General features: G+C 42.1%; 1 protein-coding gene across 16 annotated transcripts in view; it reads right to left on the bottom strand.

The window, feature by feature from the left end:
* LDB3 (LIM domain binding 3) overlaps positions 1-13,174 on the bottom strand; it is a 205,526-nt gene that overhangs the window by 85,477 nt on the left and 106,875 nt on the right. For 3 of the 16 annotated variants that reach the window (XM_044300301.1, XM_044300302.1, XM_044300307.1), the window contains exons 4-5: positions 4,093-4,115; positions 1,165-1,368 (exon numbers count right to left, since the gene is read on the bottom strand). The exons of the other annotated variants lie outside the window; for them this stretch is intronic. In XM_044300301.1, coding sequence (XP_044156236.1) covers positions 1,165-1,368; positions 4,093-4,115 — 227 coding nt within the window. The remainder of the gene's footprint in view (positions 1-1,164; positions 1,369-4,092; positions 4,116-13,174) is intronic. 16 annotated transcript variants of the gene reach the window in all.

The raw sequence follows: 13,174 nt of genomic DNA, 5'->3' as shown, positions 1-13,174 counted from the left end.
CTGCTATGGGGCCTGGCGGAAGGGAGGGCCTGGCTCTGAACTACTTCCGCTTCACAATGTAAAAACACTGCAATTTTACACAAAGGCCACTAGGGGGAGCTCAATGCAAAGCAATAATTTCAGCTTCCAGTAAATTGTAAGTGCATGAGTTTGTATGCACTGAGCATCCCCTAGTGGTGGCTGCAGACAGTCGGCTAGCTTTGTAAAAGAAGGGAAGCAGGAGATTTAGCAATGTATTTTTGCCAGTTGTCCTGTGTAAATATATTGAAAAATATAGTGGTCAGAATGAGCGCCATATTTAATAGGTACCTGTTCCACTTTTTCCAACATAAAAATTGGATAGAAAGGGTGAGAAGGAGGGAGACTTTCTTAATTAAAATTTCTTTCCACTTATTATTATTTTTTTTTTATCAGAAATCTGGGGCATAGCACGAAATTATTGACACACACATGTACTGGGAAACTGAGTGGGGCAGGGGGCCCTTGCTGAGTTATGCTCTGGAGCCCTATGAGATCTGTGTACCCCCTGGGCATAAACATGACATTTTTGTGACAAACCCACCAGGCTAAACTCTTACTGTAGAGGATTTTCTGTGCAAGATGGTCATGGAATTACAAAAGTGAGTCATTGTCACGTCCGAATTTAACTGCTCACATTGGCAACACAAGGCACAGATTGGCAACAAAAGGGACATTTGGACTGCGTGCAGTTTTCAGCAGCTCAAGTCATTGACAACCTGGATCTAGGGGATTTTGCCAAGATCTGAAATTACATTGTAAAATATCTACTAATATGCTGCTAAAATTGGCTGTGTTTTTTTTGGTTGTATTAATTCTGTACAGGTATAGCAGACTTATGGCAGGTTTTACCAAAATGGTATGGAAATATCCCAAACTGTGTTATCCCATAAGAACGGCATGTGATGACAAACTATGCTGACAGGCTTAGCAAACGTAACTCTGCTATATCTCTGCAAGACATCCATAAACACAGTTTACTTTCTGGTTTCTTGAATTTTAGGAAAAAAAGTATATTGTAAATCTTGTAAATAACTTATACCTTATATAACTAACACATATTCATACATGGTGGTAAAGAAGGCGTGAAGGTGACTTAAGTGCTTACTTTATTATCCATGCAAGAAAGTGTTGTAGATTGCTTACCCGGTGAGATCGCTGCCTCTGGCCTGGGCTTGACCAGCAATAGCATCCATAATGGCATCCTGGGAATACATGCTGATTGGGGTGTTATATTGGGCGTGAATAATGGTGGCTTTGCCTCCTGGACCCTTCACCTCAATGGGTTTGTGGGTGGAGAGGGCTGAGTCTTTCAGGACATTGGGATTGAATCGTTCCACAAACTCAGAGCTGAGAGAAGGTGAAGGAAGGTGTGAATGGTGCAAAAGAGAAGGAGAATTAAAAAGGTGATTGTGATCAAGAAAAGCTATAGATGAACAATCCAAAAAGATCTTGCATTTGGTAAGGTTAGATGTCACAAGGGTTAACACATGCATTAATGGTGCATAAAACACAGCAAGCAAGTTTAGAATCTTATTAGAGATGGTGACTGCATGTACTGGGGTGGATGACAAATAAGGACATGCATATTAGTCATAAAAATCCATACGTTCTCCACAACCTGTTCCCTGTTCTTGTTGAAGTCACTCTTCATTGCCAAGCATTGAATTGACGTATCACCACAATATATAGATAGAATTCCCCTTTAAGAGCCCCATGTCACCAAGTGCTTTCCACAGCAAGATAATAACTTGATCCCAATTCACTAAAATAACCAAGTCAGAACAGTTTTATAGGGAAACGAAAGTCTATTTGCTGCCCAGATAAATGCAGTCTACTGTTCCCGGTAAGCAGCTATTTCTAGTTAGGAGAGGCGGACTATAGCGATCTTCAGAATGTTCTGCCCTCCATGATTATTACTTTACTTCACATATCTCCACTTCGGAGAGGCTCAAGACACATTTCCATACACATAAGCTTCACTTTTATTGACTCTGCGGTCTCTGCCAGACATTCGGCTGCGTGATAGCTTGTACAATCCGTTTAAACCTGATCATTTCATTTACTAGGAGGCAGATTTAAAACCCAGGAGCAAGCAACATAAAGTTTTGCATTCTGGAATATATTTAAATAGAAAATCTGGTGGAGATACTTTTAGAAATGTATAAAGTACAGTGAGCACTTACAGTGGTGTAGCTAGAACTGACTGGGCCCCACAGCAAATTTTTGAATGTGGCCCCCAGTAATTTTTTTGCAAATTCATGTCGCCCCCATGATCGCTCTCTCAGACCAGGCCCGGCAGCTATTCCATCCGTTTTCTACACTGTCTATACTGCAACTGTATCTAATTTCATTGTGTAATACTGTTGACCTGACAACATCTTTTAGTCTTCCTCCTCCTAGAAGGGCCCATTCTCGGTCAGGGCCCCAAAGCAGCTGCTTCCCCTGCTTCCCCGATAGCTACGCCCCTGAGCACTTATACTAAAGGCCTCCATACACACTAGAGTACTGCAGAAGGACTGGGCACATTGAATTTCAACACCCAATCCTTTTGTTCTTCTCGGAGATAAGCGGCAGCCTGACTCCTCTTGAGTTCTCTCCCCTCTCCCCATGGTGTACTCATATATGCTCGGCTGGAGCTTAATGTGTACATGTATGGAAAAGTCAGAAGAGATAGCTGTCAGCTGAACAGCTATTAATGATGTATAGGCATCTTAAAGTCTATGGATAGCTTTGAGGAATTTTTGTGTGTGCATTTTACTTGTTTTGGGTTTAAAATATTTTTTCAATTCATCTTTATTAAAAATGTTCAGCCATTTCTGAGATACAAGAGTTAAAAATCAGTCTGTTTACAAGCAGCCACACTCTGTATTCTTTGAATCCCATCAGCTGATGGCTCATGTGTGGCTGTTATCTATGATCTCCTGGCCTCATTATATCTCAATTCTTATCAAGCTGATAACAATATGGCTTAAATAAGTGTTTATGAGGTCAGAAGATCAGAGATAGTAGCTAAACAGCTTGCAAACAGACTGGATTTTAACTATTGTATCTCAGAAATGGCCGAACATTTTTAGTAAAGGCCAATTTAAACATGACAACTGTCTTACTCAAATTGGAAATCAGTCTGTCTGCTCAAATATTTATCCAGTGTTCTTTTCTTTTTCCAGTGGGAATTTTGTTTTCTTAGTGGGAAATAAGTGGTGCTCAGCAGAAGTGTTCAGCAAATGCGAAATGTGGTCACAAATGACAGAACATCATCAGTTGCCTCACAGATTGTCATTTTCCGTAGAGACTATTCGCCCAACTAAATGTTTTCATTGAAAACTACTCTACTCAGTGGAAAGGGAGATGTCATGCCCTTTTACCTCCATGGAGAAGTTACAGATTATTTGAAGGATAAATATTTATGCTCATAAAGGAAACTTTTGTTAGCACCAGTAGTACATCTGTAAAGCGATCTAGGCTCGCCCCCTCCATCCCAGTCTTAATACTATGCAGCAGTTTAACTCTTACGTGTTTAATTAATTGTTTTATGTCTAGGACACTAATTATTATTATTTATTTATTTTTTTTGTGAATTTTTCAGTTTTAGCTTATTGCACCCAGAATCACAGAAATTCTAGATGAAGATGGCAGAAGATGGCTGTGTGCGGTTTATTAGGTTAGACTGATATACAAATGAGCAATATAGGTTTCAAGTGTCAAGAATTTATTTAAAGAGTTCTCAATTGATAAAGTCATGGGAAGAGAATGGACTAGATATCCCATGACAGATTTCCATATCCTCTTATACTATTCATGATGGCCATCTTTTTAATGCAATTTAAAGAAACTGTATTTCTGTAGTGTAATGGAGGCTGTCATTGGTTTAACATGGCGGGTACATGCCAAACAGCAAGGCTTTCCTGAAATGAAACACACCAAACTTCAGCAACATGCTTAGGTAGCCCCCAATTTACAGACAGATATGGTTATCATGACCTCTGATGTTACTAAACACCACATGCTGACTAAAGGAACAGGCCACATAAGCACACAAATCCAAATGGAAAAAGTAGCGCTCATACTAACTTGGCAACAGTGTTGGCTATGACCTGTAGATGCAAAGAAGAAGCATAAAGTAAATAGAATAAAGTAAAAATACACACAAGAAATGCTTAGATCTGTATGTTAGAATCAGGACGGCATTGATTCCTGTTTGTGCTTTGCTAGGTAAACATTCCAAAGATCCGCACAAATTTCAGTGCGGATTACACCAAATACGCACCTTAATCCGCATGTGTTACTTGCGATTTTTGGTCTGGAATTGGTACAGTTTTGCTGCAGATCTTACCCCTCCATTGAAAAGGTAAAAATCCACATGAAAAATCACAAACATTATTGACAAGCTGCGGATTTCTAAAACCGCACATCAGGTCAATTTCCACCCGGAAGAAAGAAGCAAAAAGTACATGAGATTCTTCTAATCTCATACACTTTGTTGGTACTGTATGAGGCTGCGGTCATTGTTCCCTGGCCGAGGATTGTTCTGTATAAACAGTGAACTGGTACCCAGAAACAATTAATTTGTATGGGAACGAGCAATGTAGTAGCAGTCCCTCTTCCCCATACAACGGTGGTGATAGCAGCATGTAAATACTGCTCTCACCTATTCTCATGATCAGGAAATTATTGTGAATGAACAGTTTGCTCTGGATATTTGCCCATAATATTGGGGCCCTGGTGCAAGAGTTCAGCTTGGGCCCCCCTTCCCTCAGTGCTTTGTGGCCAGAGGTAGGGAAGCACATAGCCTTTGTGCTGCCTGAGGCGAAAATTGAAAGTGCTTTAAAGGGGTTTTCTGAGATTTGGATATTGATGACCTATCCTCAGGATAGGTTATCATCAGTATCTGATCGGTGTGGGTCCGACACCTGGGACCACCGCCGATCAGCTGTTTAAGAAGGCAACGGCGCTCCTGTGAGCACCATGGCCTTCTTGCAGTTTAGCAAGCACAGCCCCGTATATTGTATAGCGTCTGTGCTTGGTATTGCGCTCAGCTTTGAGCTGCACCTAGGCCACGTGACAGATGAATGTGACGTCACTGGCCTAGGAAAAACTGTGAGAAAGCCACGGCACTCACAGGAGCGCTACTGCCTTCTCAAACAGCTGATCGACGGGGGCCCTGGGTGTTGGACCCCCACCTATCAGATACTGATGACATATCCAGAGGATAGGTCACCAGTATTAACATCTCGGAAAATTCCTTTAAGGCCCTGGTCACATCAGAGCCTTCCATCAGAGGTATACATCAGGAATATTTCCCAACATATGCCTCCAATGGAAGGCTCTGAAATGCCACTGCATAAGTATACAAGGATGTATCTGTGGTATATACCTTTTTTAATTCTAATGTGATGCTACACTAATCCATACAGTAAAAATAAGTTATGCTAACCAGCTCAGTGTTTGCCTAAAGGACATTTTTTTTTCATACAGTTAGGTCCATATTTATGTGGACACTGACACAAATTTTGTTTTTAATACCTCTTTACTAAAACATATTCAAGTTATAGTTATATAATGGACATGGACATAAAGTCCAGACTTTTAGCTTTCATTTGAAGGTACCCACATTAAAATTGGATGAAGGGTTTAGGAGTTTCAGCTCCTTCACATATGGCACCCTGTTTTTAAAGGGACCAAAAGTAATTGGACAATAGACTCAAAGGCTGTTTTATAGGAAGGTGTGGGCAATTCCTTCAATATCTCATTCTCAATTAAGCACATAAAAGGCCTGGAGTTGATTTGAGGTGTGGTGCTTGCATTTTAAAGAGTTTGCTGAGACGTAAACATGCGGTCAAAGGAGCTCTCCATGCAGGTGAAACAAGCCATTATTCATCTGTGAAAACAGAAAAAAAAATCTGAGAAATTGCTACACTATTAGGAGTGGCAAAATCGACAGTTTGGTACATCCTGAGAAAGAAAGAAAGCACTGGTGACCTGAACAATGCAAAAAGATCTGGATGCCCACAGAAGACAACCGTGCTGGATGATCGCAGAATAATTACCATGTTGAAGAGAAACCCCTTCACAACAGCCAACCAAGTGAACAACACCATCCAGGATATAGACGTATCAATACCCAAATCTACCATAAAGAGAAGACTGCATGAAAGTAAATACATAGAGTTCACTGCACGGTGCAAGCCACTCATAAGCCTCAAAAATAAGAAGGCTAGATTGGACTTTGCTAAAAAAAACATCTTAAAAAACCAGCCCACTTCTGGAAGAACATTCTTTGGACAGATGAAACCAAGATCAATCTCTACCAGAATGAGGGAAAGAAAAAAGTATGGCGAAAGCATGGTACAGCTCATGATCCAAAGCATACCACATCATCTGTAAAACACGGTGGAGGCAGAGTGATGGTATGGGCAGTGTCACTGGGTCCCTAGTGTTAATTGATGATGTGACACAGGACAGAAGCAGCTGGATGAATTCTGGGGTTTTCAGAGACATACTGTGTGCTCAAATGCAGACAAACTGATTGGTTGGCATTTCATAATACAGATGGACAATGACCCAAAACATAAAGCCAAAGCAACCCAGAAGTTTATTAAAGCAAAGAAGTGGAATATTCTTAAATGGCCAAGTCAGTCACCTGATCTGAACCAGATAGAGCATGCATTTCACTTGTTAAAGGGGTTCGACAGGAATAAAAAAATGAAAATACTTAAATACGATTTTATAATAAATATATTCACAAATGCCTTTCATTACTTAGAATGGCTTGTTTTGTCTAGGGAGCAATCATCAGGAGAAACAAAATGGCAGCCGTCCTATCAGTACACACAAAATCTGTCCTAATCACACAGGAGGACAAGTTACTTCAACACAATGAGGCATAGTGCTGCCTCATCCTCCTCTCTGCTCTGCTTGTCAGGAATCATGATCCTGAATACAGGTGAGTCTCTGTGGGAATGGAGATGATGAGGAGACCTAAGAAGAGGATGAGGTGGGGCTAATAAGCAGCAGCACTTGTTTACAGTCCCCATTACCACAACCCCACATTACCACAGTCTGTCCTCTCTGTACTTCATGTCTCCTCATGAATTAAATTCCCCAGAGATTCAGCTAAAGTTTTTATCATCTGTATTCAGGATCATAATCCCTGAGAAGCAGAGGGGAGGATGAGGTGTCTCTTTACCTCAGTTTTGTGAAGTAACTTCTTTGATGTGTGATCAGAACAGGTTTTGTGTGAACTTAATGGGACAGCGGCCATTTTGTTCACCCTGATGATTGCTCCAACGGACAAAACGAGCAATTATAGATAATGAAAGGTATTTGAGAATATATTTATAATAAAGTAATATTTAAGTATTTTCATTTTTTTAATTCCCAGAGAAAGAACCCCCTTTAAAGACTAAACTTCAGACAGAAAGGCCCACAAACAAACAGCAACTGAAAACCGCTGCAGTAAAGGCCTGGCAGAGCATTAAAAAGGAGAAAACACAGCGTCTTCTGGTGATGTCCATTCAAGACTTCAGGCAGTCATTTCCAACAAAGGGTTTTCAACCAAGTATTAGAAATTAACATTTTATTTACAATTATTTAATTGTCCAATTACTTTTGATCACCTGAAATGAAGGGATTGAGTTTAAAAAATGCTTTAGTTCCTCATATTTTTATGCAATCATTTTGTTCAACCCACTGAATTAAAGCTGAAAGTCTGAACTTCAACTGCATCTGAATTGTATTGTTCAAAATCCATAGTGGTAATGTACAGAATAAAACTTAGAAAAATGTTGTCTCTGTCCAAATATATATGGTCCTAACTGTATATCGGATGAACAAGACTCTTTATCAGAAAAACATGGCTGTTTTCTTTTTTTTTTCCAAAACTGTGCCATGCTTGTGAATAGGTTTGAATAAACATCAGTGACCACTGCAAGGGAAATGTATAGAGGGGCTGCAACCATGGGCGTAGGAAGCGGGGGGCCGGATCCCCCCCAGGAAATAATGCGGAGGGGACAGGTTTAGTCAAATTTCCCCCAGCGGCAGTATGTGCGGCGGGCGGCAGTATGTGCGGCGGGGCAGGCACTGAGATGAGCGCTTCCATTGTGGAAACGAAGCGCTCATCTCCATAGTGATCTGACTGTTTGTATCGCCGTCCTCAGGGCAGCGATACAAACAGAAGGCTGTGTGGCGGAGCAGGGCAGGGAGGCGTGTCCCTTTCCTGTTCCTCTGATAGGCTGCCGGCACTACTAGGTCAGCAGCCTATCAGAGGCTGGCGTAGGCTGCGCGATGATGTCATCGCGCAGCCTAAGCCGTACAGCGCTGATGTCGGGACACAGGCCGGAAGAGGCCTGCATCGCATCGCTCCAAAGAGGTAAGTATAAGTGTTAATTTTTTTTAAACTATATACAATACTTTGTTTTTTTACTGGCACATAATGGGGGGGCCCTATTACTGGCACATGATTGGGGGGGCCTGTTATTACTGGCACATAATGGGGGGGCCCGGTTATTACTGGCACATAATGGGGGGTTCTGGTTATTTCTGGCACACAATGGGGGGGGGGGTCTGGTTATTACTAGCACATAATGAGGGGGGCTTGGTTATTACTGGCACATAATGGGGGGGGGGGCTGGTTATTACTGGCACATAATGGGGGGCCTGGTTATTACTGGCACATATTGGGGGGGGGCTGTTATTACTGGCACATAATTGGGGGCGCTGGTTATTACTGGCATATAATGGGGGGGGCCTGGTTATTACTGGCACATAATAGGGGGGCCTGGTTTTTACTGGCACATAATGGGGGGGCCTGGTTATTACTGGCACATAATAGGGGGGCCTGTTATTACTGGCACATAATGGGGGGGATCCGGTTATTACTGGCACATAATGGGGGGACCTGGTTATTACTGACATATAATCGGGGGGGAGCCCGGTTATTACTGGCACATAATGGGGGGGAGGTTATTACTGGCACATAATGAGGGGGGCCTGTTATTACTGGCACATAATGAGGGGGGCCTGTTATTACTGGCACATGATTGGGGGAGCCCTTTTATTACTGGCACATGATCGGGGGGGGCCCTGTTATTACTGGCACATGATTGGGGGGGCCCTGTTATTACTGGCACATGATTGGGGGGCCCTGTTATTACATGCACATGATTGGGGGGGGGCCTGTTATTACTGGCACATGATTGGGGGGACCCTGTTATTACTGGCACATGATTGGGGGGCCCTATTATTACTGGCTGATGAAAGGCGCTGGGGGGGCTGATGAGAGGCACTGGGGGGGCTGATGAGAGGCACTGGGGGCTGCTATGAGGCATGGGGTTCTTATCTAAGGTCTGATTGGGGGTCATTCATATTGGGGTCTGAGCTGAGGTGTGATCTTATTAACATTGGGAATCTTATTGCGGCTGTTAGCTGAGGTCTGATTAACATTGGGGGTCTGATTGATGGTCTGACCTGAGGTGTAATGAAAAATATTTTTTTCTTATTGTGCCCACTTCCAGCCCGGAGCCCAGAGCTGCCCAGAGCACTGATCCGGGGCAGCTTGGAGAAAAAGGCCTCACAGTCTCCCACACTCCTTCTGCCTGGCCAAGCCAGCCAGCACCCCTGAGGTCAAGCCAGCCAGCACCCCTGAGTCTTCAGAACTGTAAGTAAGCTATATATAAGGGAAGATTATTGTTTCGGCGGGGGAGGATGCAGGGGGGGGGCAGAGAAAGTACCCAGAATAACTGATTAATTTCTGTGGTTAATTTCTGTGACCTGATTAACAAATTCCTTTTGCATATTTTTTTGTTGTGAGATTTTTCACACACACACTTAAAATTTAACGATATAAACAACTCACAGTTTACTGAATAAGAATATACCCGGTGAGCAAAAATGCTGTCCCCCCAGATTTTGGGGGGTTCCTACACCCATGGCTGCAACCTCCTCCAGCAATAGCAAATGGTTAACAGCTGGTTTCATGATAAAAAGATGTTGGAGTGGCATTCCAATATTATAAATGGTGCATAACCAGGCTCAAATACTCATTCGATAATCACTGATCTTATTTTAATTGATTTGACAAAGTTGTAGCATCCTATTCTGCAGTTTGTAGTGGCCACCTTATTTTAGCAGCATTCATTCAACCTAATGAAATAGTACGGGACATAGTCACTAAACTGGCTGCCATGCAACATTTAGTAGCACCAATTGATCTTCCACATGGAAAAGAATGTGGTGTTATTGGGGTGGCTCTGAATGTACATGAACAAAATTTGTCTCTGTAGTTGTATGGAGTGATATCCAGCACTGAAGTAATCAAATTGTATGGTAGCATTTGACAGAAAGACCCTTGACATTAACCAAAGATTACATGCTGTTCATAACCATCCACAAATAGAAGAGGAAAGCATCTGCATAGCTAAAATACTACTCTGAGTAATAGACAGAAAATGTGAGGATTACTCTTTTATCCAGTAAGACTTGTAGAGGTTTTATGGCTGCTAGCCGATCAAGAGAAAAATTTTCCCCAAGGACATTGTATGTTATGTTAAGCCTCAGTGTTCCAGTGCAAGAATATTGTGTCACCTGGTATTTCTATGCTTTATTCCTGTACTGTAAAAGTGAAACCTGGTTGATTGAACTGTTGGAAAAGTGATAATTGCATTGATTTAGCATTTATTTAATGCAAATAGTGTAGGAATTAGAGATGAGCAAACTTCTTGAAATTAGTTTCTTGTCCGATTCTGAAATTTTTTCTAAAGATCTGAATCATGGTGAAACAGAAGTGCTCCAAATGACCTCAAAATTGGTATTTGACTCTATGAGGTCTTATAAGACAGATTTTTTCTCTCTCTGGTTGTCCTTAGTGTGACACTAACATTTATACCTATGGGTAAACATATGGTTGACAGTGTTAAAAAACTGAATGTTTAATAAAACACTGAACCATCCAATTTATGCTTTTTAAAATTAAAAAAGTTCCAAACCTTGTCCCTTATTGGGGACAGGTGGTTTTTAAACACACAGTGTTATCAGGGGAAAAAAAATGTGTCTTGTTGGGAACAAGCATCCAAAAAGATGCCTTGATGAGGGCAGATGCCTGTCCCTGTACAAACAAGTGTTAGTGTATCATAAGAAACAGTGGTTTGTTCCGCAAAAGCCTAGAAATAGTCTCCCTTTTATTTGGGTACAGCAGCAATACAGTATTGATCTGGAAAGGACAAGGTCTAAGTTGTGTATGGGTAATAGTGTCATGTAGCAGTAAAAGTAGTGTCAGCAGTGCAGAACAGCATGAAACTGACTAGAAAGTAGATGCGTGCGGCTGTCTAAGGGCAGTAGTAGTGGTAGCTACAGTGCTGCCCATAAATATTCATACCCCTGGCAAATTTTGACTTAAAGTTACTTTTAGGCCCCTTTCACACGAGCGTGACGGATTAGGTCCGGATGCGTTCAGGGTGCGTTCAGTGAAAATGTGATAAAAAACTGAAGGTTTACAAACAACGTCTCTTAGCAACCATCAGTGAAAAACGCATCGCACCCGCACTTGCTTGCGGATGCAATGCGTTTTTCACGCAGCCCCATTCACTTCTATGGGGCCTGTCCTGCGTTACAAACGCAGAATATAGAACATGCTGCGATTTCAAAGCATTGCAGAAGTGATGCGTGAAAAAAAACGCTCATGTACACAGCCCCATTGAAATGAATGGGTCAGGATTCAGTGCGGGTGCTATGCGTTCACGTCACGCACTGCACCCGCGCGGAAATCACGCTTGTGTGAAAGGGACCTTATTCAACCAGCAAGTCATTTTTTGACGGGAAATGACATAGGTGTCTCCCAAAAGATAATAGGACGATGTACAAGAAGGATTATTGTGGGGAAAAAAAACATTTCTCAGCTTTTATTTACATTTGAGCAAAAAATACAAGATGTTCCCCACCGTCAAACATGGTGGTGGGAACCTAATGCTTTGGGGGGGTTTTCAGCCAATGGACCAGGGAGCCTAATCACAGTAAACAGCACCATGAAAAAAGAGCAATACATGAGGATTCTCAACGACAACATCAGACAGTCTGCAGAGAAACTTGGCCTTTGGCACCAGTGGACATTTCAGCATGACAATGACCCAAAACACACAGCAAAAGTGGTGAAGAAATGGTTAGCAGACAACAACATTAACGTTTTGGAGTGGTCCAGCCAGAGTCCAGACTTGAATCCAATTGAGAATCAGTGGAGGGAGCTAAAGATCAGGGTGAAGGCAAGAAGACCCTCCAACCTGAAAGATTTGGAGCTCATTGCTAAAGATGAATGGGCAAAAATACCTGTGGAGACATGCAAAAAGCTGGTCTGCAATTATAGGAAGCGTTTGATTGCTGTAATAGCCAATAAAGGCTTTTCTATTGATTATTGAGAAGGGAATGAATAATTTTGGACTGGACACTTTTTGCTTAAATGTAAATAAAAGCTGAGAAATGTTTTTTTTTTCTACAATAATGCCTCTTGTACATAGTCTTATTATCTTTTGGGAGGCACCTATGTCATTTCCCATCAAAAAATTACTTGCTGGTTGAATAAAAGTAACTTTAAGTCAAAATTTGCCAGGGGTATGAATAATTATGGGCAGCACTGTAAGTATGGGTAATGGTAGTGACAATAGGGCAATTAGCAGCAGGGAGTAGCAGCTGCAGCAGTGGCACAGCATCAGCTATACAGTATGGAACATGATGGTAGACAGGCAGACAGCAGCAGTGACGTGATGGAAGATCATGGGAAGTTCATGGGAACCAACAAGAGATGAGTGACATGATTCATTTTGACAAAAGTGATGTTTTTTAACTGGTGGAGGGCAATGTTTGGCCATTTGGGTGCAAAGATACCACATTCTGCACTAATTGAGATGACACAGAAAGCTGGACAAGACAGCACAGAGAAAACAAACTGGGGCAGTTCAGGCCACTGTTCCAATCTGGCTGCCCAGGTCCATGGGATCAACGAACATGGTATGCCCCGGAGAAAGGCAAGAGTCTTGGTAAGATTGAACCTGGTTTAGGTGGCGCTAAGGGCCAATTAGGCAAAATAGGTTGATCACCCCAGGCAGGGAGCGTCCCTGATCACAAGTGGTGGGTGGCGGCAGGACACAGGGAGATGAGAGCTTCCATT

Source organism: Bufo gargarizans, chromosome 6 (genome assembly GCF_014858855.1).
Source record: "Bufo gargarizans isolate SCDJY-AF-19 chromosome 6, ASM1485885v1, whole genome shotgun sequence".
Taxonomy (NCBI): domain Eukaryota; kingdom Metazoa; phylum Chordata; class Amphibia; order Anura; family Bufonidae; genus Bufo; species Bufo gargarizans.
This window is presented reverse-complemented; position numbering and strand designations above follow the sequence as displayed.